General features: G+C 40.9%; 4 protein-coding genes across 6 annotated transcripts; 2 read left to right on the forward strand and 2 right to left on the reverse strand.

Annotated features, from left to right (window-relative positions):
- Positions 1-53: 53 nt before the first annotated feature.
- Positions 54-5,011, reverse strand: LOC147874158 (uncharacterized). Of its 2 annotated transcripts, XM_087347522.1 has the most exons (3): positions 4,940-5,011; positions 2,629-2,878; positions 54-761 (listed from the first exon to the last, which is right to left on the reverse strand). In XM_087347522.1, exon 3 carries the CDS (start codon positions 691-693, stop codon positions 265-267), a length of 429 nt encoding a protein of 142 aa, XP_087203648.1. In that variant the 5' UTR covers positions 694-761; positions 2,629-2,878; positions 4,940-5,011; the 3' UTR covers positions 54-264. The 2 variants fall into 2 exon arrangements, with proteins under 2 accessions (XP_087203648.1, XP_087203647.1); XM_087347521.1 differs by lacking the exon at positions 4,940-5,011 and having other exon boundaries at positions 2,629-4,508.
- LOC147874159 (peroxisomal multifunctional enzyme type 2-like) lies at positions 4,987-27,556 on the forward strand. The gene is made up of 16 exons (XM_087347517.1): positions 4,987-5,064; positions 5,587-5,724; positions 6,575-6,719; positions 7,171-7,298; positions 7,527-7,643; positions 8,038-8,237; positions 8,671-8,731; positions 8,805-8,968; positions 10,282-10,405; positions 10,584-10,756; positions 11,159-11,335; positions 12,083-12,244; positions 14,674-14,815; positions 15,169-15,264; positions 15,692-15,854; positions 25,437-27,556. Exons 1-14 carry the CDS (start codon positions 5,010-5,012, stop codon positions 15,228-15,230), a joined length of 1,848 nt encoding a protein of 615 aa, XP_087203643.1. The 5' UTR covers positions 4,987-5,009; the 3' UTR covers positions 15,231-15,264; positions 15,692-15,854; positions 25,437-27,556.
- LOC147874160 (translocon-associated protein subunit beta-like) lies at positions 14,073-16,166 on the reverse strand. Of its 2 annotated transcripts, XM_087347520.1 has the most exons (3): positions 16,026-16,166; positions 15,582-15,812; positions 14,073-15,047 (listed from the first exon to the last, which is right to left on the reverse strand). In XM_087347520.1, the coding sequence occupies exons 1-3, from the start codon at positions 16,041-16,043 to the stop codon at positions 14,961-14,963; spliced, it is 336 nt and encodes a 111-aa protein (XP_087203646.1). In that variant the 5' UTR covers positions 16,044-16,166; the 3' UTR covers positions 14,073-14,960. The 2 variants fall into 2 exon arrangements, with proteins under 2 accessions (XP_087203646.1, XP_087203645.1); XM_087347519.1 differs by having other exon boundaries at positions 15,582-16,043.
- On the forward strand, positions 16,036-23,776 carry LOC147874161 (peroxisomal multifunctional enzyme type 2-like). Its single transcript, XM_087347518.1, has 10 exons — positions 16,036-16,171; positions 16,566-16,765; positions 17,199-17,259; positions 17,333-17,496; positions 18,543-18,666; positions 18,845-19,017; positions 19,417-19,593; positions 20,324-20,485; positions 22,915-23,056; positions 23,410-23,776. Exons 1-10 carry the CDS (start codon positions 16,036-16,038, stop codon positions 23,469-23,471), a joined length of 1,401 nt encoding a protein of 466 aa, XP_087203644.1. The 3' UTR covers positions 23,472-23,776.
- Positions 27,557-27,872: the final 316 nt, after the last annotated feature.

Raw genomic sequence — 27,872 nt, forward strand, 5'->3', positions numbered from 1 at the left:
CTGTCTGTTAATAAAGAATCATTTATCATTAGAAAAAGAAAGTTTCAGGAGTTATTTCAGATTGAATCAAAAGCAGTTTGGTTACGCACTGAGTTTAATAGGAAAAACATACAAACAACAAAAACTGTCGCTCACGTTACGGTTAAGTTTCTTATATTGTATTATTACTAATTATGTCACAAATGTAATGACAATTGTCTTCATTCTGTGATGTTGGTTGGTTCGGGGGTCGAGGCAGTTCTTATAGGAGAATGTGCTGATACCTCAGATGAACTTGGGTTGGACATCCCATGTTGCTCCTCGCATATCCATCTGAATCAATTCATAGTGACTTAAAATGTTAGCTTGTATTTTCAAACGTGGAGCCTTTACGTGGTTCCCAAATGAAGCAATTTCGTCTTCAATTTCTGTATCAGTGTTGGCACTTAACTGTTGCACGAGATTATCAAGAATATCATCATGATTGTTGTTGCGTCTTTTTCGTCGTGGAGGCTGTGGTACAGAGGACTGCGATGCTTCATCTGGACAACCTTCGCTGTTTTCAGTCCGAGTCTCAAACTGTGCGTTTGCCGCTGAATCTGACTCAACATTAGATGCAGTAGGTCTTTCTGTTGAAACCGGTTCTAAGAATTGGAGTCTCTTGAAAAAATCCCACTTAGAATTTTTCGGTGGTGCAGCTGATCCGGTTGACATTTTTCTTTTGCGTTTAAATCGATTGTATGAATCCCGTATATACTTCCAGCGTTTTCTACAGTCTCCATCTGAAATGAGAAAATACGCCCATTTTCGTGTGCGTGTTCTTTGTGTACGATATCACTTATTGAGTGATTGACAATTTTTTCCCTTCAGATTTATGGCGACTGGCGAAAGTTACGCTTCACTATCGTTTGCTTACCGTATATCAGCGCGTCATATTTCACCAATCGTGAAGGAGGTTCTTAGGTGTTTAAGAAACGCGTTGGTACCTCAACTCATGCCTGAACCTACGCAACGAGAGTTTCAACGCATTTCAAACGAATTTTGGATAAAATGGAATTTTCCGAACGCCGTTGGAGCCAATCTCTTTCAACTACAAAGCTTTCTTTTCTATCGTTCTTTTAGCCATCGTGGACGCTAATTACAAGTTTATTGCGGTCGACGTCGGTGCGTATGGCAAAGAAGGTGATTATTGGAAATAACTTTAATCTTCCGGGTCCTGAGTGCCTTCCGGGAACCATTTCTAACTTTCAGGCGAAGCATCGGGTCTCGACGCGTATCTGATGAAGTTGCAAAGAATGACGTAACTGAACAGACATTCAATTATCGCCTTTGTCGTGCCGGAAGGGTATCGGAAAATGCATTTGGGTTGATTTGCCAAGTATTTTGAGTGTTTTATACACACATAAACATTTTGCCGGAGACATGTGATGATTTGATATTAGTCGCCTGTTACGCGATGGATTCCTAGTAAAAATCTGGAAAAACTTTCTATCACTTCAGTAATGACGTGGAAACAACGCCACCAAACACGCACTCCTTATCTCGAGCAAGAGGCGAGATAAGAGAAGAGTTGAGAAAATATCTCATGTCAGACGCTGGTGCAGTTTCTAGGGAAGTAGATCGCAAAAACCTGGTAATAATCCATTCATTGCATGACGTGTTTAAGTCTAGAAGACGTTATATTGTATTATAAAAACGCAAACAACTAACCACTTTTGTCTAATTAGTCGAGCTTCGGGATTTAGAGGGTTAAGTCTGGCATTTATGAAAGCGACAGTGAACTTATGAGTCCTGCAAATTTCGTGACTGTCAGGCATCGAGCAGGACCCCGTTCCTTGGCGTATAAAAATGTATTCTGTGAAAGTTAAGTTGCCACCACGCCCCGCAGTAAAGCTGACAACCGATTTCAGACTACGTTGCCGATAACTGGGTTACACCGAACGCCTATTGATTGCAGCATCCTTGGCGATGTAAAAGTCTGACCAGAACGAGCTGCATGGAGCAGAGTCCATCTTCAGCCCTCGGTCGGTCGGCTAGTCAAATTCTGAACGAAATTCTTATCTCCTTATAACGCAGTTTCCTCCTCGCTCTTGTCACTTCATCCGTCTCGGGTCCAGATATTACCCTCAGCGCTCTCTTCTCAGACACCCCGAGTCTGTGTTTTCGCTTGAAGTGAAAGACCGGGTTTCACACCCATACAAAACAGTAGGAAACATTCGTTGTTAGAGAGGAGACGGGAAACAGAAGATTGTGAACTGCGGGCGGGAGAATGTGAAGGTGCGTCGTGCAGTTGTAATACGCTTGGAAGTGCCTGAGGTAAAGTTGGTAATCGGCTTCCTCAGACGTTGGTAGTATTTCGTAGGATTGGCGGGCAGATTGAAATAGCTGAAGATTGTCAGTTTGTAGATAATAATATGAAGAGTTTTATTCAGTCTCAAGACAAGATCAAGTTCACGCGCCCTGGGACCATGAAGTTTATGTATAATATCGAAGAAGGTGGCGTGATGTCATTCTCTTTATGAGTGCGACCTCACACGTGATCTCGTTACAGGCGATGACATCGTAAGGAAACTGTTATCACAGGAGGCGTTGTGAGCTGTGAGGGCGCTCTCATATTACATCTGCTTAATCTCAATACGTGGAACTTACACAGTGTCTGAATTTAATTCGGATGGAGTTCGGACCTCAGCTTCTGGGGAATGCGGTGATGATCCTTCGCGGAAGTGTAGGCAACTGTCAGTTGCTCGAGAGACGTGCTAATTCCTTTCTTGTAGCTCCTGAGAAATGCCGCCAGTCGTTTTTCTGGGTCTCTCCGACTGTCGGTTGTTTCCATGGAGACGGTTCCCTGACCTTGACCGCTATTTGTGATCTGGCCTTCGGCGTTGTGCGAGGGCTGGGCCTGCCAAAGAATTACGGAATGTTGGTCGTTCGCTTAATAACTCGCCCTGCTCGATTAATCCAGACCCGGGGACTAACAGGAATCTTTACTCGAATTTACCGCGGGCCGGCGAGGGAAGTAGGTTGTGTGGATAAAGCTGGCTCAGGAGGAGAATTCCCCGCGTAGCGAACTTTCGGGTTGCTGCCCTCAACAGCGCTGAACGGATTTTGATGAAACTGAACGCGAACTGGCGTCGGTAGGCATCGCTTCGGGAAATTCTCCGCTCCACATTTAGCTCATCTCTGGTTTTCAGAGTTCACTTGGCAAATGTTCACATTCGCTGGCTTCATATTTTAGGGTAACAAGTTTGAATCCACGAAGTCATTGTCATTATCGGAGATAGAATTGAAGTTGCTCAAAATCTGCCACCACGCGAGATCCGACATACAGACAATTGTCTCAGTTCCTTGCCCACGTAAAACCGACGTTTCGGGAACAAACCCTGAAGATGGGGACAGAGTTTGTTCCCGAAACGTCGGTTTACTACGGTAACCAGTTGATTATGTGTAATAAAATTGTTTGTATCTTGTGAATCACACAAAACATCATAGTTGAATGGTTAGTACTCCTGCTACATGTTTGGCAGGTCCTGGGTTCAGATCTTGGCCTGCAGACTGGCTATCGTGACGAAGGCTTGTTGTGGTTTTCCTCAGTCCCTCCAGAAAATGCTTGGATAGTTCCTTAAATTAGGCCATGATCACTTCTGTCCACATGTTTTCCAATTCTCTGTTTACTATCATCCTCTCACTCGACATTATAAAGTCTCAGCTAGTGACAGCATCGTTAAATAAAGTATAAATAAATTGTGAGTCACATGAAGATGGCTGCCTTCTGGGTTGTAGCATTACAACACAGAAAACGAGTCATATTCGTACTCGCCACTGTGAGAACCTCAATTCTTACTGTGACTCGCATGCTTTTGTTATGCTGTAACTTTGTGTGCCTGAAACTCGGGACTGTCAGTGTGATGGTATGAGATAAGAAATTCATGAACATGTGTCTGCACGACCTTGAATTTTAAGACATCCCATCTTACTAGTGACATCTTATAAATTGATCTGAAGTTGTCACTGACATGAAATCCCACAGTCTTGGACTGGGGACATTAAAATATCATAGTAATTTATAAAAAATACATTTAACACTGCTTTAGCTTTATTCAGCTTTCAGTATCACATTTAATTTTCATTGTTGCAATTTGCATGCTCTTTCCTAATGTTCTTCAGTAAGACACATCCTAGTTGCTGATTTAACTTCCTTGTGTAGAGCAGATGCTCATGGGAAAAGAGTGTGAAGATGACAGCGTTGTGGGATATTGCGCAGTGTAGTGTAATATAAATTGACACCATTATTAGGCGATCTCTCTGGTGATGAAGGCAGTAAGCATATTCCCCTTGTTACTTCATGCTTTTAAGTTAGTCATGTTTCTTTTCTGTATTAATAACATAGGCAGGAAAACTGTGACATGAGTTAAGAAAAATAAAAGCAGTAAGTACAGTTTCTATGGGATATTATGATACAGTGTATAAAATGTGAAAGTAGGGCAAGGAAATATCTCAATTTGGGAACTCTACATTCAGACAGGTAAAATGCCATTTGTTGCTTTCGAACATTTTCGCTAGATCTACTGATACTATTGGTAGCACTGCATTAATCTAAATATATCGATATGGGAAAGAATGACTAGCGAAATTGCGTCGATCACTTTCGTAACCTGTTTTGAAGTACAGTACATATTTCTTGTACAGAGGTTTTGCAGTTATGTCAGACAGCAGACTGGCCGTATCTGATGCGAAGGTCTGAAAAAACAAGCACACAAACTGTGATGAACTCGTGGTAGTGGATTGTGTCTTGGAGTCTACGACTAGACAGCTGCGGATTTATCGTACGTAGTAAGATTTAGCAATTTGTGCGTTGTATTATAATTTTAACGGTTACATTATTTCTTGACGATGACTTCGCAGTTATACACACGAAAGTAAACAAGGTACGAAGTACTGGTTAATCTTGCACTTGTACTACCTTATCCGTGTGTTTGGTCACGTAACTTCGTCTTGTTTCAGGTTCGGACTTCTGTAGGGCCCTATTAAGCATGACAGATCTGCGATTCGATGGCCGAGTGGTTGTAGTTACAGGAGCTGGTGCAGGTGATTATCGTACACGAAAATAATGTTTGTGCCTGATCGCTTTTCTAGTATGCAAGACTTTCTTTCGGAAATATTTAATTCTTGTCGAAATTATTTTAGGTTATCGTTCTTGTCTTCGCGGTTTCAGCTTCATTAATGACTATATTGTACAAAAAAAATATAGTTCTTTCCCTCATTTGTTAAGACAAAAATATGAAATTGAAGGGTGTGGGCTGCTACAACAGTATGTTTCCAGTTTTAATTGTACCAGTTTGTGTGTGTCCATTTCCATGGATAAAAGTTGTCATGATAATATTAAAGTATGATGAGACTCCACATGCCATGTGATGTGTGCACTGCAGAGGTGAGTTAATACCCTTCTCTTTTATCATTTGTCTGTTTCCATTGTCTCATAATCGTATTAATCATGGCATTTGCTTACAACTTCTTGCAATGAACAGTTCTGTGTGTCGTTTCACCCACTTATCATTTCTTGTGTGCCAGTTCCTCATAATTCTGACCAGCCATGACTTTATGTTTCAGGCCTGGGTAAAGCATATGCCCTGCTGTTTGCGGAGCGTGGAGCATCAGTTGTGGTGAATGACCTTGGTGGTGGTCGCCATGGCGATGGGAAGAGTAGCAGTGCAGCAGACAGTGTTGTAGAAGAGATCCGGCACAAAGGTGGGTTTAGTGCATTATGATGCTTGTTGGCTGCTACTGCATTTGCATGTAAGTTTCTTCTTTGTCCTCTCACCTCTTCTCTTTCTCCTTCCTTCTTACAAACTGCTTCCTTGTGTCCCCCTCTACCACCTCCGTCTGATTCCCTTTCCTTTCCAACTTCTGTTTTACGGTGAAGTCGCAGCACCGCGGGATTGCATTTGTATCGTAGATTGTTTTGTTTCTGGTAGGTGGCAAGGCTGTAGCCAACTATGATTCTGTGGTGAATGGAGAGAAGATTATATAGACGGCTCTGGAAGAGTTTGGACGAGTAGATGTGGTAGTGAACAATGCTGGGATCCTGGACAAGTCATTCTCCAGGATTAGTGACGCAGACTGGAGTATGTTTGAGATTAAATCTTATTCTTGGCCATAATATCAGATTGTGGGGTACTTTCAGTGTATTTGGACTGCTACAGTCAGTCAGTCAGAAAACTAAGAGCGCCAGTGACTGGATATTATGTAGCTGTCCCAGGGGCCATTTTACCTTAAAGTCTGATAGTTCAGTGAAATTGGAATATCATTTTTCTGCAGAGACTAATTCTGAAAGAGTTAAAATTCACAAGCGTCTATTCTCATTGTGGTTCTGACCAGTTTCAAGAGACTGTCCATGGCATTTGCCTAGAGAGGCTGAGGAAAACCTTGACAAATACTGTCTGCTATGCCGAGCTGTTTTGTCTGTTGTTGATTTTGTATAGGAGGCCAAAAGAAAAGGGACTATGGTAGATTTCTTGAGTTCAGGGATGGTTTTGCATGCTTTTTTGTCTAGTTACTAGTGCTGTTGAGGTTTAATGATCATTTGTTACTGTTGCAGGCTTAATTCAGGACGTACACCTAACAGGTGCTTTGAAGGCAACTCGAGCCGCGTGGCCTCACTTCCGTAAACAAAAGTATGGACGTGTCATTGTGACATCCTCCAATTCTGGTCTATATGGGAACTTTGGGCAGGCAAACTACAGGTCGGTGTTAGTGACACTTTAGTATATTTATCTTTCATAGGATTGATCATTTGTATAATGTGTGCGTGATATCGTGGACATTAATCTGTTCTGCTTTGAATATCTTTGGGATTTAAAAGTATTAATTACAATACACCCCTCCCCCCGCCTATGAAATATTGATTTAACATTCTGGTTATTTATAAAAATAAAAGTTTGTCTTTGGTTGCCAGAAATGGTAGAAACTGTTTTCCCCCACAGTTCCTCAAGACAGATGCTGGGTTAGTGTGTTATATAACCGAGGGTCACTTCTACATCCTCTCCAGTTCGTCATTCACCGTCGCTCTTCCTTTCAGGACTGTGTAATTCGTGCGGCTGAAAAGTTGTTCTCAAATAAGAAAGTTGGTGTGAGTGATGGCCGCTTTATGCATTTCTTGGGAGGAGTCCATGTATGTTTTTTTTATGGTTGCAGTGCTGCCAAGATGGGGCTGGTTGGTCTGAACAATACGTTAGCGATAGAGGGCAGGAAGGACAACATCCACTGCAATGTGATTGTGCCAACTGCGGCATCCCGGCTTACTGAAGACATCCTGCCACCTGGTGGGTGCTGCTGATACTAAAGCCTGACAGTGTGTCACTTCTGTTTACAATAAATGAACATCAAAGTGATGCAAACAGTGCATTTTGGAAGTATATTCACCCTTTTGTCATATTATCAGTTGTAATAAATAGTTCATGTTTTGGAGATCTGTTATCAGCAGTTTTTAATATTGTCTCATGATTATAAACACTAATGTGATACTGATAAGTCACTTGTTTGTTGCACAGATTTCTTTGCGCAGCTGCGCCCAGAGCTGATTGCGCCAGTCGTCACGTGGCTGTGTCACGAATCCTGTGAGGAGACTGGCTCCATCATCGAGTCTGCTGCTGGCTGGGCAGGAAAATGTAAGTGTCAGTGGCACCCCTGTTCGGAATATGCTCGATGCCTGTAACGACACCACTGGTTCTGAGTCATGTGATGCCGTCCAAAACAGGACTGCATTTCATTAGGGTCATGAAGGTTGGGTCTGTTGTTGCTCTTTCAGTGAAATGCAGAAATGATTTTTTCACTGCAAATCACAATCGTAGATAAGTCGCAGAATCTGCATGTGGACTTCCATAGATGTGTCAACAGCGGTAGAATGACCGGATTCATGTTTCAAGGGTCCTGATTTCAGTGAAACAGCTTGGAATAGCCATGAAGCGCAGTAATGATAGACAAGCAGAGAACCGTTTACCTCCCGTGCTGAGTGTCGGCAGAACTTTCCATGAGGATGCGTTCTTGTCTGACAACCTTCAGGTTATCTGGTGCGTTCACCGGGCGGCCTGCTGCGTGCACAGATGAATGAGCTGGTGACGCCAGAGGCTGTTCGTGAGAACTGGGGCAAGGTGACAGATATGTCTGCTGCCGTTAAATTGGAGTCCATCCAGGAGGCATCTGGTACCCTGATGACCGTTCTGGAGCAGATGAAGTCGAACTCTGGGCTTTCTTCTGATGGCGTGAGTTATGACTCGATGTAGTTTTTTGCATATGCTTTCAGATAGTAATTCTTCAAGTTACCCCTGTGTCTAAGCACCATCCAGTGGAGGTGTATAGAGGGAGTGTAGTATAAGACGTATGAATGAGCAGAATTAATTTTGTTTATTGTGTACAGGATTTTAGCCCGTCGCCATAATTGTAGTACGTGGTTTACGTTACTTCAGTTGTGTGTTTCTTGCGTATGGTGTTGGAAGAAGCTGACTGCTTCATTGTGGCTTACGCCACTGGAGGTCCAGTATTTTGTTAAATGAGGTGTACATTAGTTTTGGCAATGGCTGGTGCTGCCATCCAAGTATTGATGGTGGCTAATGTTTGTGCAGACTTGAACTTCTTTTGTCTTTTTGATGACACTTATTCTGTGAACATGGTTTAAGGTCCCGATTTCCTTTCCAGAAGAGTGTTGTGACAAAGTTCCAATACACTCCTCGTGACCTGATCCTGTATGCACTGGGAGGTGAGTAATGTGCCATTATGTGCGTGTGTTTGTGACAGTGTGACAGACAAGTAATGTGTTTGTTTTATTGCAGTTGGTAGCACTGTGACCAACCCAAGTGACCTGAGATTCCTGTATGAAGGCCACGCAGACTTCTCTGCATTGCCGACGTTCCTCGTGTTGCAAGGCGTGTCTGCCGTGATGGAGTCTAGTGTTACTGCTGAGGTGTTCAGTGGCAGGGATTTCAATCCTGCCAGGGTAAGTGAGGTTATGTCTTGATAAGCAGACTCTTTTGAGGATAACCGCAAGGTTCAGCATCGGTCATTTCGAAGCCTGCCTTCGGATGCAACCCTGAGCCACCTCACAATCTTCTTGCTGTGTTTTCATCTCTGTATGTGCATTTCTTGCCTTCGCAGCTGAACATGTCCATATATCTTAACGCAAGGCACATTTTACTGCCTGTGCTTTGTCTATTACGAATATAATAGCCAGTCTCCATCGCACTTGACTTGTTTAGTTCACTGTACATGCAGTGAGGAAGAAATTAAAAGTCTGCTGGTCCTCATGGAATGAAAGCAGATCCAGCTTCTGCAAAAATAATACTGCAGTGAGTTGTTTTTCTGTTCAGTGCAACGGAGGATCATTCAGGTCGTATTCTATGCTAGTGAAGTTGTAATTGAGCAGTGTGGTGTGGACTCGGGGAATGCTTGCTATCATTGAGTCCAAAATGTTTTGTCCTCTCATCTCACATCAAGAAAACTAAAGATACAAAAGTTGTGCTGTATGGGTGTTAAACTTGGTCTCCCACTTTGAGGGAGGAACATAGATTGAGGGTCTTTGAGAACAGAGTGTTTAGGATATTTCGACCTAAGAGGCAGGAAGAAAATTGCATTATGAGCTTCACGGACTGTACCCCTCACTTGATACTGTTAGGGCGATTAAATCGAGGAGGATAAGACGGGCGGGACATGCGGAACGCATTGTGGAGGGGTGGGGTGTTTACAAGATATTGGTTAGAAGGCCTGAAGGGAGGAGATTGTGGGTGAGACATTGGCGTAGGTGGGATGGCGTTAAGATGGATTTTTGGGAGATAGAAATCTATGGAGCAAACTGGATGCAGCTGGCTCAGGTTAGTCTTATGGCAGGCTTTTGTGAACTCAGTGATGAACCTTTGGCTTCTATAAAGAAAGTGTTCTATTTTTTGAGAAGCCAAGTATACAGTCAGTTTTTCAAAGAATATCCTGCACCATAGAGAGAGTGAGGATAGAATTCACACTGATTCAGTGAGCTGCACAGAGTGTAGATGCTTCCCACTGGCATGCCACTCGGTCATGTAAACAAATGACAGTATTCAGTTGTTTTTGCAGATATATCATAAAGTATTTCTTTCTTTCTTTCCACTAAATGGATTCGAGAAGTTCTGCTAACTTAAAGATAGTTCAGTGGTTTCGACGTAGAGACTGATTGGATTATGAACCTTAGGGTTGCTGATGAGGCACAAAGGAATGAGAAACGATTGAGTACATAATTGGAGTTGACTGAGGAGGATCGTGTTGCTGCTATGTTGCCAGATGTTGCATGGTGAGCAGTACTTGGAGGTTCTGCATCCCATCAACAGTGAAGGGACTCTTGAGGTGCACTGCAAGGTGGTGGATATGTTGGACAAGGGATCTGGGACTGTTGTGCTGGTGGAAGGTGAGATAAAATTGTGCAGTATGATCATTCCATTTGTAACTTCTGTCAACTTGGTTCGTGCAGTTGTAACGTGTCTCTTTTTCATTGATCTGTCTAGGCTAGGGGGAATATAAGTGGTTTAAAAGTCTAGTCTTCAAGGTGATACAAATTCAGTTGCTGTCTGTTGTCATTATTGCAGTGGAGACATTTGATGAAAGTGGTGAGAAGGTGGCACAGTCCCTGCTGACAACATTTGCTGTTGGAATGAAGGGTGTTACAGACAAGCGTACTTCACCCTATGATGTGCCAACAGCAGAACCACCAAAGCGGATTCCTGATTTGTCTGTTGAGCAACGCACGTCTCTTGATCAGGTCAGAATAGAGGGAAGCATGTGTTACGTGTGAGGCTCTTTGGTTATTTTTCTTTGAGGGGGGGGGGGGGGGGGAGTGAATGTAACTTTTCTTATTCTGTGTATGTATTTTTAGTTTCTTCTGTCAGTAGTACTAACGTGTGAAATATGGAGAAGAAGGACAATCTAATTAAGATCTTGACATATTTGTGGTGATAGAGCTTTGTAAAATGTGCATCCTTAAGATTATTTGATGTAGACTGAAAATGCTGACTGCTTTGAATCTGCACTTATTGCTGTGTGTGAAAATTATGACTAATGAAACACTGCAGCTAAGTCTGTAGAATTTAGTATGCAGAGAGATCATAAACACACCTACAAATTAATTGTCAATGTTTCTTCACTTCAACATTATTTCCTGCAGGCTGCACTCTACCGACTGTCTGGAGACCGCAACCCACTTCACATTGACCCGAATGTGGCTGCATTTGGTGGATTTGATCGGCCCATCCTGCACGGTCTGTGTTCGCTGGGCTTCTCAGCCCGCCATGTCCTACAGCAGTATGCGGATAATGATCCAACCAAATTCAAAGCCATAAAGGTGTGTAATAGAAACATCTCTTTTTGGGGCTTTCCTATTTTCACATTCTCATGATAACATTCCAGCACCCTCTTTCTGTTGTTCTATGGATTGTTTGTGTTCACAGCATTTTTCACTTGCCTCTTCCGTGTCTGATGTACAGTTCAGTTGATGTCAGTCATTGTACTTTCTTATTCTTTCCACATGCTTTCCTATTTTCTCGCATCCCTGTTGGAATACTTCATAACCGTGACTCCCATTCACAGTGGATACGTTAAGGGAGGCCTATGGTAAGTAAAAAAATATTCATGTGAAGTATGGTGCAATGGTGTGGCTTGATAGTAGATTTCTAAGTTGTAATTCCGGAGGACTGTTCATAACATTTTACCATTTCAGTCTCTTCTTTTTAATTTTATCATCTTGTTGCTTTGTAAGTTCTTTGTACTTTTTTTCCATCAGAGAGATTGTTAAATATGATGTTATTTCATGAATGTGTTTCATTTTCAGAGGTTATATAGCATCAGATAGAATGAGAGGATAATGAATGGGTATGAATTTGGAAAGGGGCAGTAATATTAATTTTCATGTTACTATGCTGGAAGTTCTTTGGAGGGACTGAGGAGAACTCTGATTAGCCTGAGAAGGATAGTCAGAAACTGGACTGAGATGCAACCTGATATCCCCATTAATATGGTTTAGATCGTTGCACTACACAGGCCATCAGAGTGTGAGGGTATGAAGAAAATGATGACTGTCACTGGTTTACAGGCTCGGTTCAGCAAGCCGGTTATCCCTGGGCAGACACTACAGACTGACATGTGGCAACAGGGGAACCGTATCCACTTTCAGACCAAGGTGAAAGAGACGGGGAGCGTGGTGATATCTGGCGCATATGTCGATCTCACCGAGGCATCCGTCCCGCAGCACAAGGTACGTTTTTGTGGCTGACTGATGGGCCAAGATCATCTTTGATGATGGTTGTTCTGCTGGCCTTTCATCACGTTCACATAATTCTGCCCTTATGCTCTGTCATGAGCTGGTTGAGTCCTATCTATCTCTTCACATCATATTTCTCTAAGGTGCATTTTAGTAATGTCTGTGTGTGTGTGTAGATCTCCCAAGTACTGTTTTCCTTTCAGCTTTTCCAATGAAATTTTTGTGTCAAATTTCATGTCTACGCAGTGGAAATAAAAAGTCACACATATTGCAGGTTCCTCACAGAAAAATGCAATTTGATTATGCAGTACACTGCTACTAAACAAGACGAAGTATTTGAGCTGTGTTGTTTGCATGTAAAGCTTACTTAATATAAATGTACATTTTGATGTAAATTCTGTAATTGTGTGTTGGAGAATGTTTAATTTAGTGTGGGTTTAATGAGCCAAATATAAGATTTAATTCTGGAGTTTTAGTAAAATGATAAGAAAGCTCTGATGGGCAGGGCATACAGCATGCATGAGCAAGACATGAAATGAGTACAGAATTTTGTGTGGAAAACCTGAGGGAAGAGATGGCTTCAGAGACCAACTCATAGATGGGAGTGTAATATTAAAATGGATCTTTAAAATACTGGGTGTTAGGTTGTGGATTGTGTTCAAGTGGTTCAAGATAAGTCCATGAGGCAGGCCTGAGCTGTGTGGTGTTTGTTCCTACAGATTGCAAGTTGTGTTTATAATCGATATAAAGTGTAACTGATATTCTGTTATCTTGTGATAACCTGCATTGTTCAGCCTAGCAATTTCTTACTCTCAGTGACAAGGTTATGTTTCCTTTTTGTTAAGATCCCAAACATTACAGCATTGCTAGTATCACATCTTCAGTAAGATCCATTTTAACCCTTTAAAGCTGAGTTGTAACTGTATGTACCACCTGCTGTAACAGTCATTATCTCTGCATTTTGCCCACAGAATATATAATGTGGGTTTTATATTGATCTCAGAATAAACAGTAATTTATTTCTCTAAGCAGCATTAACTAGTTTAGTGTTGTTGTGGAGACGTGTTGTGTTTTCTTTGAGGTAACAATGGATTGATAGAATATTATGCACCTTCACTGTGGCTGAAGGGGTTAATTATTTTCTTTAATTATCTAGTTGGTCTTCAGAGGTTACTCAAGAGCTCTATGGAATTTCTTTGTTTTCTCTTTCCTAGTTACATTTCCAGCTTATGGTAAATATCTGCAAATCAATTTCTCAGGATATTTGCATCTTCAGTGGGCAAAGTGAGGAACAAACTTGACGATTTGTACAGTTCACTTAGTGCTTTGTGAATAGTGAACTGTGGGAGACAAAGAGAAGTTGTCACATGAATACATTGTTTCACTACACTTGTTTATGTAAAATGTCATTAGGTCAGAAATTGGCTTAGACTTGGAAAAAAATTTTGGCATGAAGCTGGGGGTGGAGCCGAGTCATGATATGGCCATTTGTGTGTGTTTTGTGTAACAGAATAATGAACCTTTGTTTTGTAAAAGCAGTAAGTTTTTTGACTAGCTGAGTCACTGTCAAGGAGGCAGGAAAGACTTTGCACTTTAGCCTACATGTAAGGTTGTCTTGATAACATGTACAGTACAGTACAGTACAGTAGCTGTGTTCAAGGTCATGGAAGAAACACAAGTGAGTAGCTCTGATGTATGCTGGTTGCATCAGTCAGTCACTATGCCTGCTGTGATGAGGTCCACCAAGGTGAGGGAAGTGAAAACTGGAATTTGTAGTTCAGAGGCACATCTCATGTCCTGACATAGAATGAAAATATGAACATTGTTTTGCATTTGTTTTTAAGCTAAAAATATAGTATTCATAAATATTTAACACGTTCAGGAAGTACTCATTATTGATTACAGAGTGTGTAACCATCGAAACTACTCTCAGTAATGCTAAAGATCAAATTACATCATATCCATATTTTTCCACTTTTGTATGGTTGTAAAATATGGTTTCTTTCTTTGTGTGAAGAACCTAAATTGTGTTTGAAAACAACCAAATATTATTTGGGATCTTGAAGGATCAAATAAGTGGATTCTTAGGATAGTGAACTAAAGGACTAAATGTGTTGTTCATAAGATGAAAACACATAATGTATGCATAGTTTGGTGGGAATCCTGTTAAAAAAATTGGACATAAGTAAGACTGAGAATTTAAGGGGAGGATAATATTAAGCTGGATCTTAGACAAATACAGATGTGTTTGAACTGTGCCAAAGTGGCTTGGTCCTGCAGCTAGTGATACTGTTTGGTATTGGCAATGTTCGACCTTCGTTTTCTATCACCAGAGAGTTAACAGGTTCCTAGAGACATGCAGAAATGGTGTATGATGTTGGTGGCTTTGTAAACTGTAATGTGAGGTTGCATTGTTGGTGCAGGCATCCACATCAGCGCTGGATTCGGATGGTGTGTTTGACTTGCTGAAAAAGCGGGTTGCGGCAAACCCAGAGCGTGCCAAGAAGATCGGTGGTGTGTTCCAGTACAACATCACCAAAGATGGCAATACTGTTGCCACCTGGAGTATGTATCACACAGTTGTCATGGATTTACAGCACTGTTAGAGAGTAAATTTTATACAGACTAACTTAAAACTTTCATCTGTTAAACGTTTTGTCTGTGCGGTTAACTCTCCTACTTCATATCTGGCAGATCTTGGGTTTGTATCTCATTTGAGAGACAGGGTTTTCTTATCATAGTCACGGAAGGCAATGATGAGACCCTCGCCGGGTTCGCTCGTCACGGCCACTTGCAGCTGAAACGGAAAGACTTGTTATGCATTTCTGTTGCGTCCTACAGGAGCAGTGTGTGACGATGTTAACAGAAACCCAAAAAACAAAACAAGAGATAAACTTAGGAATTTTACATGATTACAGGCTTTGTGGCATATGTATTTGTCAAGAAGTTCTGGAAAAATGAAATGTATGCAGAAATTTGATGGTGAAACCTGAGGAACACCACTTGGAAGACTTGTAAGAAGTTTGGAGATTAATATTCAATTTTAGCTTTGATGTTAGCTATATTCAGTCCTCAGTTCATTTTAATTATGAGCTTTGAATATCAGAGAAGCAGACAGAAACAAGTATGGTGTCCATAGATGGATTTTCCAAGTAATATTTAAATGTTTCAAAATGAAAATCATTTTATCAATCTGAAGAATTTGTGTTTTATGCTCATTATTTTACAATTGCTTCCTGTACATTCTAAATATATAATTTAGGACCAGCACAATGGAAATTACAAACATTTCTATGAATTTTGACCACGGTCCATGCAAGTGATAACTCACTTCAGAGGCATCCTCTGTTGGTCTGTAGTTGACTTCTGCAGCTGTGAAGTTGAAGTATCCATATTTCCTTGGTCTGACAACTACTACATGAGATACATTTGTCCCTGCAGGGATCCTGTCAATCTTGATGTTGAGCTGACCACCCACCAAAGTGAAGGCCTCTTTGTGAAAGCTACTGTCACTCAGCTTAACACCAAGAGCAGTACTTGTGCCAACATTATATAGTGTGTACTGCAAAGAATGTTGTGTGTTATAATGAAACAAGTTTATGAGGTATGTTGGTATTATATGGGTACTAAATACAATATTATCATGAGATGCTCCATATTCTTTGGCTTGTAACATAAACGGCCTATGATATGTAAAAATTTCTATTCTGCAAAAACAACCGGACGATAATTTTTCTGAAACAATATGACATCTAAATATCCCAGCTGTACTAACCTTAACTACTATGTCCATGTCTTCAACCAGATATCTATTCAGTATCTGTTTCGAGCTGATTGCGCCAGTCGTCACGTGGCTGTGTCACGAATCCTGTGAGGAGACTGGCTCCATCATCGAGTCTGCTGCTGGCTGGGCAGGAAAATGTAAGTGTCAGTGGCACCCCTGTTCGGAATATGCTCGATGCCTGTAACGACACCACTGGTTCTGAGTCATGTGATGCCGTCCAAAACAGGACTGCATTTCATTAGGGTCATGAAGGTTGGGTCTGTTGTTGCTCTTTCAGTGAAATGCAGAAATGATTTTTTCACTGCAAATCACAATCGTAGATAAGTCGCAGAATCTGCATGTGGACTTCCATAGATGTGTCAACAGCGGTAGAATGACCGGATTCATGTTTCAAGGGTCCTGATTTCAGTGAAACAGCTTGGAATAGCCATGAAGCGCAGTAATGATAGACAAGCAGAGAACCGTTTACCTCCCGTGCTGAGTGTCGGCAGAACTTTCCATCAGGATGCGTTCTTGTCTGACAACCTTCAGGTTATCTGGTGCGTTCACCGGGCGGCCTGCTGCGTGCACAGATGAATGAGCTGGTGACGCCAGAGGCTGTTCGTGAGAACTGGGGCAAGGTGACAGATATGTCTGCTGCCGTTAAATTGGAGTCCATCCAGGAGGCATCTGGTACCCTGATGACCGTTCTGGAGCAGATGAAGTCGAACTCTGGGCTTTCTTCTGATGGCGTGAGTTATGACTCGATGTAGTTTTTTGCATATGCTTTCAGATAGTAATTATTCAAGTTACCCCTGTGTCTAAGCACCATCCAGTGGAGGTGTATAGAGGGAGTGTAGTATAAGACGTATGAATGAGCAGAATTAATTTTGTTTATTGTGTACAGGGTTTTAGCCCGTCGCCATAATTGTAGTACGTGGTTTACGTTACTTCAGTTGTGTGTTTCTTGCGTATGGTGTTGGAAGAAGCTGACTGCTTCATTGTGGCTTACGCCACTGGAGGTCCAGTATTTTGTTAAATGAGGTGTACATTAGTTTTGGCAATGGCTGGTGCTGCCATCCAAGTATTGATGGTGGCTAATGTTTGTGCAGACTTGAACTTCTTTTGTCTTTTTGATGACACTTATTCTGTGAACATGGTTTAAGGTCCCAATTTCCTTTCCAGAAGAGTGTTGTGACAAAGTTCCAATACACTCCTCGTGACCTGATCCTGTATGCACTGGGAGGTGAGTAATGTGCCATTATGTGCGTGTGTTTGTGACAGTGTGACAGACAAGTAATGTGTTTGTTTTATTGCAGTTGGTAGCACTGTGACCAACCCAAGTGACCTGAGATTCCTGTATGAAGGCCACGCAGACTTCTCTGCGTTGCCGACGTTCCTCGTGTTGCAAGGCGTGTCTGCCGTGATGGAGTCTAGTGTTACTGCTGAGGTGTTCAGTGGCAGGGATTTCAATCCTGCCAGGGTAAGTGAGGTTATGTCTTGATAAGCACACTCTTTTGAGGATAACCGCAAGGTTCAGCATCGGTCATTTCGAAGCCTGCCTTCGGATGCAACCCTGAGCCACCTCACAATCTTCTTGCTGTGTTTTCATCTCTTACTCACTTCTCTAAGTGGCTTCTTTTCCAAGAGATTTCTCCACCAGAGTCCTATATGCATTTCTTGCCTTCGCAGCTGAACATGTCCATATATCTTAACGCAAGGCACATTTTACTGCCTGTGCTTTGTCTATTACGAATATAATAGCCAGTCTCCATCGCACTTGACTTGTTTAGTTCACTGTACATGCAGTGAGGAAGAAATTAAAAGTCTGCTGGTCCTCATGGAATGAAAGCAGATCCAGCTTCTGCAAAAATAATACTGCTGTGGGTTGTTTTTCTGTTCAGTGCAACGGAGGATCATTCAGGTCGTATTCTATGCTAGTGAAGTTGTGGGGTGTTTACAAGATATTGATTAGAAGGCCTGAAGGGAGGAGATTGTGGGTGAGACATTGGCGTAGGTGGGATGGCGTTAAGATGGATTTTTGGGAGATAGAAATCTATGGAGCAAACTGGATGCAGCTGGCTCAGGTTAGTCTTATGGCAGGCTTTTGTGAACTCAGTGATGAACCTTTGGCTTCTATAAAGAAAGTGTTCTATTTTTTGAGAAGCCAAGTATACAGTCAGTTTTTCAAAGAATATCCTGCACCATAGAGAGAGTGAGGATAGAATTCACACTGATTCAGTGAGCTGCACAAAGTGTAGATGCTTCCCACTGGCATGCCACTCGGTCGTGTAAACAAATGACAGTATTCAGTTGTTTTTGCAGATATATCATAAAGTATTTCTTTCTTTCTTTCCACTAAATGGATTCGAGAAGTTCTGCTAACTTAAAGATAGTTCAGTGGTTTCGACGTAGAGACTGATTGGATTATGAACCTTAGGGTTGCTGATGAGGCACAAAGGAATGAGAAACGATTGAGTACATAATTGGAGTTGACTGAGGAGGATCGTGTTGCTGCTATGTTGCCAGATGTTGCATGGTGAGCAGTACTTGGAGGTTCTGCATCCCATCAACAGTGAAGTGACTCTTGAGGTGCACTGCAAGGTGGTGGATATCTTGGACAAGGGATCTGGGACTGTTGTGCTGGTGGAAGGTGAGATAAAATTGTGCAGTATGATCATTCCATTTGTAACTTCTGTCAACTTGGTTCGTGCAGTTGTAACGTGTCTCTTTTTCATTGATCTGTCTAGGCTAGGGGGAATATAAGTGGTTTAAAAGTCTAGTCTTCAAGGTGATACAAATTCAGTTGCTGTCTGTTGTCATTATTGCAGTGGAGACATTTGATGAAAGTGGTGAGAAGGTGGCACAGTCCCTGCTGACAACATTTGCTGTTGGAATGAAGGGTGTTACAGACAAGCGTACTTCACCCTATGATGTGCCAACAGCAGAACCACCAAAGCGGGTTCCTGATTTGTCTGTTGAGCTACACACGTCTCTTGATCAGGTCAGAATAGAGGGAAGCATGTGTTACGTGTGAGGCTCTTTGGTTATTTTTCTTTGAGGGGGGGGGGGGGGGGTGAATGTAACTTTTCTTATTCTGTGTATGTATTTTTAGTTTCTTCTGTCAGTAGTACTAACGTGTGAAATATGGAGAAGAAGGACAATCTAATTAAGATCTTGACATATTTGTGGTGATAGAGCTTTGTAAAATGTGCATCCTTAAGATTATTTGATGTAGACTGAAAATGCTGACTGCTTTGAATCTGCACTTATTGCTGTGTGTGAAAATTATGACTAATGAAACACTGCAGCTAAGTCTGTAGAATTTAGTATGCAGAGAGATCATAAACACACCTACAAATTAATTGTCAATGTTTCTTCACTTCAACATTATTTCCTGCAGGCTGCACTCTACCGACTGTCTGGAGACCGCAACCCACTTCACATTGACCCGAATGTGGCTGCATTTGGTGGATTTGATCGGCCCATCCTGCACGGTCTGTGTTCGCTGGGCTTCTCAGCCCGCCATGTCCTACAGCAGTATGCGGATAATGATCCAACCAAATTCAAAGCCATAAAGGTGTGTAATAGAAACGTCTATTTTTGGAGCTTTCCTATTTTCACATTCTCATGATAACATTCCAGCACCCTCTTTCTGTTGTTCTATGGATTGTTTGTGTTCACAGCATTTTTCACTTGCCTCTTCCGTGTCTGATGTACAGTTCAGTTGATGTCAGTCATTGTACTTTCTTATTCTTTCCACATGCTTTCCTATTTTCTCGCATCCCTGTTGGAATACTTCATAACCGTGACTCCCATTCACAGTGGATACGTTAAGGGAGGCCTATGGTAAGTAAAAAAATATTCATGTGAAGTATGGTGCAATGGTGTGGCTTGATAGTAGATTTCTAAGTTGTAATTCCGGAGGACTGTTCATAACATTTTACCATTTCAGTCTCTTTTTTTTAATTTTATCATCTTGTTGCTTTGTAAGTTCTTTGTACTTTTTTTCCATCAGAGAGATTGTTAAATATGATGTTATTTCATGAATCTGTTTCATTTTCAGAGGTTATATAGCATCAGATAGAATGAGAGAATTTGGAAAGGGGCAGTAATATTAATTTTCATGTTACTATGCTGGAAGTTCTTTGGAGGGACTGAGGAGAACTCTGATTAGCCTGAGAAGGATAGTCAGAAACTGGACTGAGATGCAACCTGATATCCCCATTAATATGGTTTAGATCGTTGCACTACACAGGCCATCAGAGTGTGAGGGTATGAAGAAAATGATGACTGTCACTGGTTTACAGGCTCGGTTCAGCAAGCCGGTTATCCCTGGGCAGACACTACAGACTGACATGTGGCAACAGGGGAACCGTATCCACTTTCAGACCAAGGTGAAAGAGACGGGGAGCGTGGTGATATCTGGCGCATATGTCGATCTCACCGAGGCATCCGTCCCGCAGCACAAGGTACGTTTTTGTGGCTGACTGATGGGCCAAGATCATCTTTGATGATGGTTGTTCTGCTGGCCTTTCATCACGTTCACATAATTCTGCCCTTATGCTCTGTCATGAGCTGGTTGAGTCCTATCTATCTCTTCACATCATATTTCTCTAAGGTGCATTTTAGTAATGTCTGTGTGTGTGTGTAGATCTCCCAAGTACTGTTTTCCTTTCAGCTTTTCCAATGAAATTTTTGTGTCAAATTTCATGTCTACGCAGTGGAAATAAAAAGTCACACATATTGCAGGTTCCTCACAGAAAAATGCAATTTGATTATGCAGTACACTGCTACTAAACAAGACGAAGTATTTGAGCTGTGTTGTTTGCATGTAAAGCTTACTTAATATAAATGTACATTTTGATGTAAATTCTGTAATTGTGTGTTGGAGAATGTTTAATTTAGTGTGGGTTTAATGAGCCAAATATAAGATTTAATTCTGGAGTTTTAGTAAAATGATAAGAAAGCTCTGATGGGCAGGGCATACAGCATGCATGAGCAAGACATGAAATGAGTACAGAATTTTGTGTGGAAAACCTGAGGGAAGAGATGGCTTCAGAGACCAACTCATAGATGGGAGTGTAATATTAAAATGGATCTTTAAAATACTGGGTGTTAGGTTGTGGATTGTGTTCAAGTGGTTCAAGATAAGTCCATGAGGCAGGCCTGAGCTGTGTGGTGTTTGTTCCTACAGATTGCAAGTTGTGTTTATAATCGATATAAAGTGTAACTGATATTCTGTTATCTTGTGATAACCTGCATTGTTCAGCCTAGCAATTTCTTACTCTCAGTGACAAGGTTATGTTTCCTTTTTGTTAAGATCCCAAACATTACAGCATTGCTAGTATCACATCTTCAGTAAGATCCATTTTAACCCTTTAAAGCTGAGTTGTAACTGTATGTACCACCTGCTGTAACAGTCATTATCTCTGCATTTTGCCCACAGAATATATAATGTGGGTTTTATATTGATCTCAGAATAAACAGTAATTTATTTCTCTAAGCAGCATTAACTAGTTTAGTGTTGTTGTGGAGACGTGTTGTGTTTTCTTTGAGGTAACAATGTATTGATAGAATATTATGCACCTTCACTGTGGCTGAAGGGGTTAATTATTTTCTTTAATTTCCTAGTTGGTCTTCAGAGGTTACTCAAAAGCTCTATGGAATTTCTTTGTTTTCTCTTTCCTAGTTACATTTCCAGCTTATGGTAAATATCTGCAAATCAATTTCTCAGGATATTTGCATCTTCAGTGGGCAAAGTGAGGAACAAACTTGACGATTTGTACAGTTCACTTAGTGCTTTGTGAATAGTGAACTGTGGGAGACAAAGAGAAGTTGTCACATGAATACATTGTTTCACTACACTTGTTTATGTAAAATGTCATTAGGTCAGAAATTGGCTTAGACTTGGAAAAAAATTTTGGCATGAAGCTGGGGGTGGAGCCGAGTCATGATATGGCCATTTGTGTGTGTTTTGTGTAACAGAATAATGAACCTTTGTTTTGTAAAAGCAGTAAGTTTTTTGACTAGCTGAGTCACTGTCAAGGAGGCAGGAAAGACTTTGCACTTTAGCCTACATGTAAGGTTGTCTTGATAACATGTACAGTACAGTACAGTACAGTAGCTGTGTTCAAGGTCATGGAAGAAACACAAGTGAGTAGCTCTGATGTATGCTGGTTGCATCAGTCAGTCACTATGCCTGCTGTGATGAGGTCCACCAAGGTGAGGGAAGTGAAAACTGGAATTTGTAGTTCAGAGGCACATCTCATGTCCTGACATAGAATGAAAATATGAACATTGTTTTGCATTTGTTTTTAAGCTAAAAATATAGTATTCATAAATATTTAACACGTTCAGGAAGTACTCATTATTGATTACAGAGTGTGTAACCATCGAAACTACTCTCAGTAATGCTAAAGATCAAATTACATCATATCCATATTTTTCCACTTTTGTATGGTTGTAAAATATGGTTTCTTTCTTTGTGTGAAGAACCTAAATTGTGTTTGAAAACAACCAAATATTATTTGGGATCTTGAAGGATCAAATAAGTGGATTCTTAGGATAGTGAACTAAAGGACTAAATGTGTTGTTCATAAGATGAAAACACATAATGTATGCATAGTTTGGTGGGAATCCTGTTAAAAAAATTGGACATAAGTAAGACTGAGAATTTAAGGGGAGGATAATATTAAGCTGGATCTTAGACAAATACAGATGTGTTTGAACTGTGCCAAAGTGGCTTGGTCCTGCAGCTAGTGATACTGTTTGGTATTGGCAATGTTCGACCTTCGTTTTCTATCACCAGAGAGTTAACAGGTTCCTAGAGACATGCAGAAATGGTGTATGATGTTGGTGGCTTTGTAAACTGTAATGTGAGGTTGCATTGTTGGTGCAGGCATCCACATCAGCGCTGGATTCGGATGGTGTGTTTGACTTGCTGAAAAAGCGGGTTGCGGCAAACCCAGAGCGTGCCAAGAAGATCGGTGGTGTGTTCCAGTACAACATCACCAAAGATGGCAATACTGTTGCCACCTGGAGTATGTATCACACAGTTGTCATGGATTTACAGCACTTTTAGAGAGTAAATTTTATACAGACTAACTTAAAACTTTCATCTGTTAAACGTTTTGTCTGTGCGGTTAACTCTCCTACTTCATATCTGGCAGATCTTGGGTTTGTATCTCATTTGAGAGACAGGGTTTTCTTATCATAGTCACGGAAGGCAATGATGAGACCCTCGCCGGGTTCGCTCGTCACGGCCACTTGCAGCTGAAACGGAAAGACTTGTTATGCATTTCTGTTGCGTCCTACAGGAGCAGTGTGTGACGATGTTAACAGAAACCCAAAAAACAAAACAAGAGATAAACTTAGGAATTTTACATGATTACAGGCTTTGTGGCATATGTATTTGTCAAGAAGTTCTGGAAAAATGAAATGTATGCAGAAATTTGATGGTGAAACCTGAGGAACACCACTTGGAAGACTTGTAAGAAGTTTGGAGATTAATATTCAATTTTAGCTTTGATGTTAGCTATATTCAGTCCTCAGTTCATTTTAATTATGAGCTTTGAATATCAGAGAAGCAGACAGAAACAAGTATGGTGTCCATAGATGGATTTTCCAAGTAATATTTAAATGTTTCAAAATGAAAATCATTTTATCAATCTGAAGAATTTGTGTTTTATGCTCATTATTTTACAATGGCTTCCTGTACATTCTAAATATATAATTTAGGACCAGCACAATGGAAATTACAAACATTTCTATAAATTTTGACCACGGTCCATGCAAGTGATAACTCACTTCAGAGGCATCCTCTGTTGGTCTGTAGTTGACTTCTGCAGCTGTGAAGTTGAAGTATCCATATTTCCTTGGTCTGACAACTACTACATGAGATACATTTGTCCCTAAAGTAAAGTAAAGTTTGTCCCACTATACGCCATGTAGGCGTTTGGGGTGAGAGGAGGTATAGCGCCTCTCTTCCTTGACCTCGGCACTAGATGGGGGTGAGTGGTCAGCATCACGCCCCGGCCGGCTTTACCCCCGGGAAAGGACCCCGGTACCCATTGTAGAGGAGGCTGGGTGGGCCCCAGAGCCAGTCTGGACGCAGAGGCTAGAGGAAAAATCCTGCCCCCATCGGGGATCGAACCCCGGTCGTCCAGCCCGTAGCTAGTCACTATACTGACTGAGCTATCCCGGCTCTTTTTCTGAAACAATATGACATCTAAATATCCCAGCTACTATGTCCATGTCTTCAACCAGATATCTATTCAGTATCTGTTTCGAAATTAGCAATCTGGCACCCGTTTCTTCTTCCTCATTACCATCTACATAAGCAGCTAGGGCTGCGAGAACAAAAATACTTATAAATTTCATTCTTTCAAGACTTTTAACGAAATATTAATTTATACACTCCCCAACGTGTTGTACGCACGAGTACTTCGAATCTTTCCCAACGGAATGGCACTTCTTTATCAAAACTTCCAACTCGTTGCCAACTCACAAGCAACAAAGCATGTAATTCGACTCCTACTGGCAATGACCGCACTTAAAAATTAGTTCCGGTTCCCTTCATTGTCACCAATTTAAAAGTTAATGACGATAAAATATACCGTTCCAGCCGTTGCCAATGTTAAAATGAAACTGTTTTGGCTTCACTGTTAAACACGGAAGTTTAGAAGTTCCATAGTTTGTAACATGCTTTGTAACTCAGAACTGTAGTTTGTTAATCGGCTGTACTTCGTATGCGATTATTTGGAATAATTATTAGGCACATATGGATGTGCTTTGTTATCGGTAATATAACGTAACTGTGTTGAGAATCATGTCGATGTCTCTGTCATCAGACCCGGAATTGGAAATGAAAGTTAAAAAAGGTTTGAAAACGTGTCAAACATGGATTGAGTTGTTTATGTTGAACTTATATACGTAACATTGCAAAGCACTGCCCCCGATGGTGGAGAAGAGGGTAGAAGTTACCAGACTGCATCATGAGTTGCAGGGACGTTGCTACGATGTGGAGTATGCCATTGGGTAAGGTTTAAAGGAAATTCTGTTCGTTCACTAGTATTCAAGAGGAACCTTGTTCCCAAGTGAATACTTTTCCACAGGCTTGTAGCAGCATCTTGCTCATTTCTAGTTGACATTTTGAATTATGTGAAGTGTAATTTCTTTATGTTACAAGGAAAGCTTATTATTTAATCAATTAACTTAGTGATTTTAGACCTTCATTCATTTGACATTTCTGCCTGGCAAAGGAATAAGATCCTGAGTCCTGACACAAAGTCGCCAAATATGGTGTGTGTGCATGTGTCTATCTATCTATATATATATATATATGATTTGGAAGAAAAGTGAGAATCACAAGACCTTCCCAGAACTTTGTGTAGTTTTTTCAGCAGTTGTATTGTTCTCCAGGGCAGTGAAGTCTATGGAGGGGGCAGAGGATAACCTTGGTAACATACAGGAACTGCTGAAGAATGCGGTGTTCTTGCGACAGCAGATTAAGTATGAAGAAGCTCGCAGGTGAGTGTTATTGTGAATGTTGTGGACGTGATTTCTGTGGTCTGTCTGTGCCTTCTCTCAGGGTTCTTCCCATTTTATTCATATGTGAACTGAATGTAAGATGAGCAAATGTGTTTCAGTTGGAAAAGAATGTACTATAGCAAGTACAGAATGCTAAATTTGTGGGTTACCTGTGTTTTAGAATACATGAAGGAAATAGGGTTTGGGGAATTTGGGACACAAACTTGTTTTATAGCAACAGGAAGGAAGTCTGTCACTAGTGTAAATCCCCCATAAATAAATATCTCCTATGCGTAAGGAAAAAATGATCTGAATTGTTGTGTAGTACATGGACAAAACTATTCTGTGCAAATCCTCGTTTGGGAAGGAGTGATTCTACCAGTAAATTATAGCAGTGTTGTGTTAGCACTCCTGTTTCTCAAATGAATTACGTCCTATGCACAAGTCTCAGCAGGGGATTTGCTGTCCTGACTGAAGAGGGTTTTTTTTGTCAGTTTCCTCAGATCTTCCAGTTGAATCTGATCATAGTGTATCAGAATATGCCAGTTGATCCAGTGGTTTTTGAATGACTTATAAAGCAGTCTTATTAATTAAGTAAGCTGCATGTGTATGTCCATCTAGCCTGATTCAGTTACACAGCAGTTGACTGGTTTTTGTGAAATTTGGTGTGAATATCTACCATTTCAGTTCTCTTGATCTTCTGTTCATTTTAACTTTGTCATCTGCCATTACTGAATTGAGTTTTGAGGTTCTTATGATAGTGAATATGGAGGTGGCTGTCTTGCAGGTTGTTGCACCATTTAATGTAAAAATCAGTTTGTGCAACGTCGCAGGCAACCATCTTTGTAATGAGTTGTTTTGTAGGACACTAAATTAATTTTATTGCTCTGTGGATCACTGTTTCATTCACAGTAGTGTAGAATACCGGTCAGACAGTGTGTTAGTGATTTTTCACCTTGCTGTGATTCTTCATGTGTGTTAGAATTGTGTTTTGTTCTTGTGTGCTGATCCAAGAACATTTGGATTGGCATGCGCATATGCGCAACGCATGTGATTTATGTTGCATGTCTTGTCTGTGTAGGCTCCCCCACTAATGCTGTGACATGCCAGGTAATTGCTGCTTCCTGTTGTTTATTATGTTGGTAGTATATTATGGTAAGCAGTCACTACATGATCATGATGAAATTGGGGATATCACATGGCCTTAGAATTGTTACTGTGTAGGAGAAAGAGTGCATGGTCACATGGACATAATGTTTCATTGATACAGAGGACACTACAGAACAAGGGAGCTGTGGTCCTATAAGTGGGAAATATTAACCTGTCAGTGTGGGCTGTGTCGAATGGACGTCTTTGCACGGTGTGATAGGTGCCATGTATGTTTCCAACATCAGAGTGAAAGAAATGACTATATTTATTCAATTGTGAGGTGATACTGAACTGTGCAATATCGTTATACTAAGAGACAGTATATTTAAGACATTTATTTCCTCTATTAGGTTGAAGGCCAGTTCATGCTTCATTGTTCAAAGTTCCTGCTTTTGGAAAAGTTCTTAATTACAGATAATAATGGCTACTTATTTCACCTGCTGTTTTGTGTGGGTGTTAAACTTGGTGTCTTGCACTGATGTCTGTGATGAGCAGAATACATGTAACTAAGAGAAACATACAGGCAGCGAGAGAAAATTACATAATGAGGAGCTTCATGAATTGTGCTGTTTTTTTGGGAAAGTGTTCAAATCAAGAAACCAGTGGGTGGTTGGTGTTGCCCAAGGAATGTAGTGGCACTTTAGTATTAGCAGTGGATAGTTATATAATCAATATTGTTTGTGCATGTTTTTTTTCCTTCAAATTAGCCATTTAATTACTATGTATTTGCATCGCTGTTTGTTTAATTTTGTTCAGATTACAATTTCATGTCTTGGATCCTCCATTCACAATAATCCTAATCCCATTTAGTATTAAGTAATTTGTACGGTTGAAATATAATTATTAAATAGCCTACGAATCAATTAGTCAGTTCATTCACCCTTTTAGCCACTTGATCTCTTAATCACAGTCAGGCGGCTAAGCAACCAGTGGATCAATCAACTGCTCATTCTGTTCAAAGATATTTGTTCGTACAGGAACAAGAAGGAGTCATACTAAATTAAGGGTTTGGTGCAGTCTTTACTGTATGATCTACTATTAGCTTCTCAAGGACTCTGCTTCATGAAAATTTTATTTACAATCACAAAATCATGTTTAGATCTTCAAGGACACCGGTTGACCACAGTTTGTTGGGAACAATACTGGTGATTCATGGTTAGGATCATTTTGGTTATATTT

The sequence above is a fragment of the Zootermopsis nevadensis genome, unplaced genomic scaffold (genome assembly GCF_977971745.1).
Source record: "Zootermopsis nevadensis isolate Lab colony 2312 unplaced genomic scaffold, Znev_1.0 Znev_ptg000011l, whole genome shotgun sequence".
In the NCBI taxonomy this organism is placed as follows: domain Eukaryota; kingdom Metazoa; phylum Arthropoda; class Insecta; order Blattodea; family Termopsidae; genus Zootermopsis; species Zootermopsis nevadensis.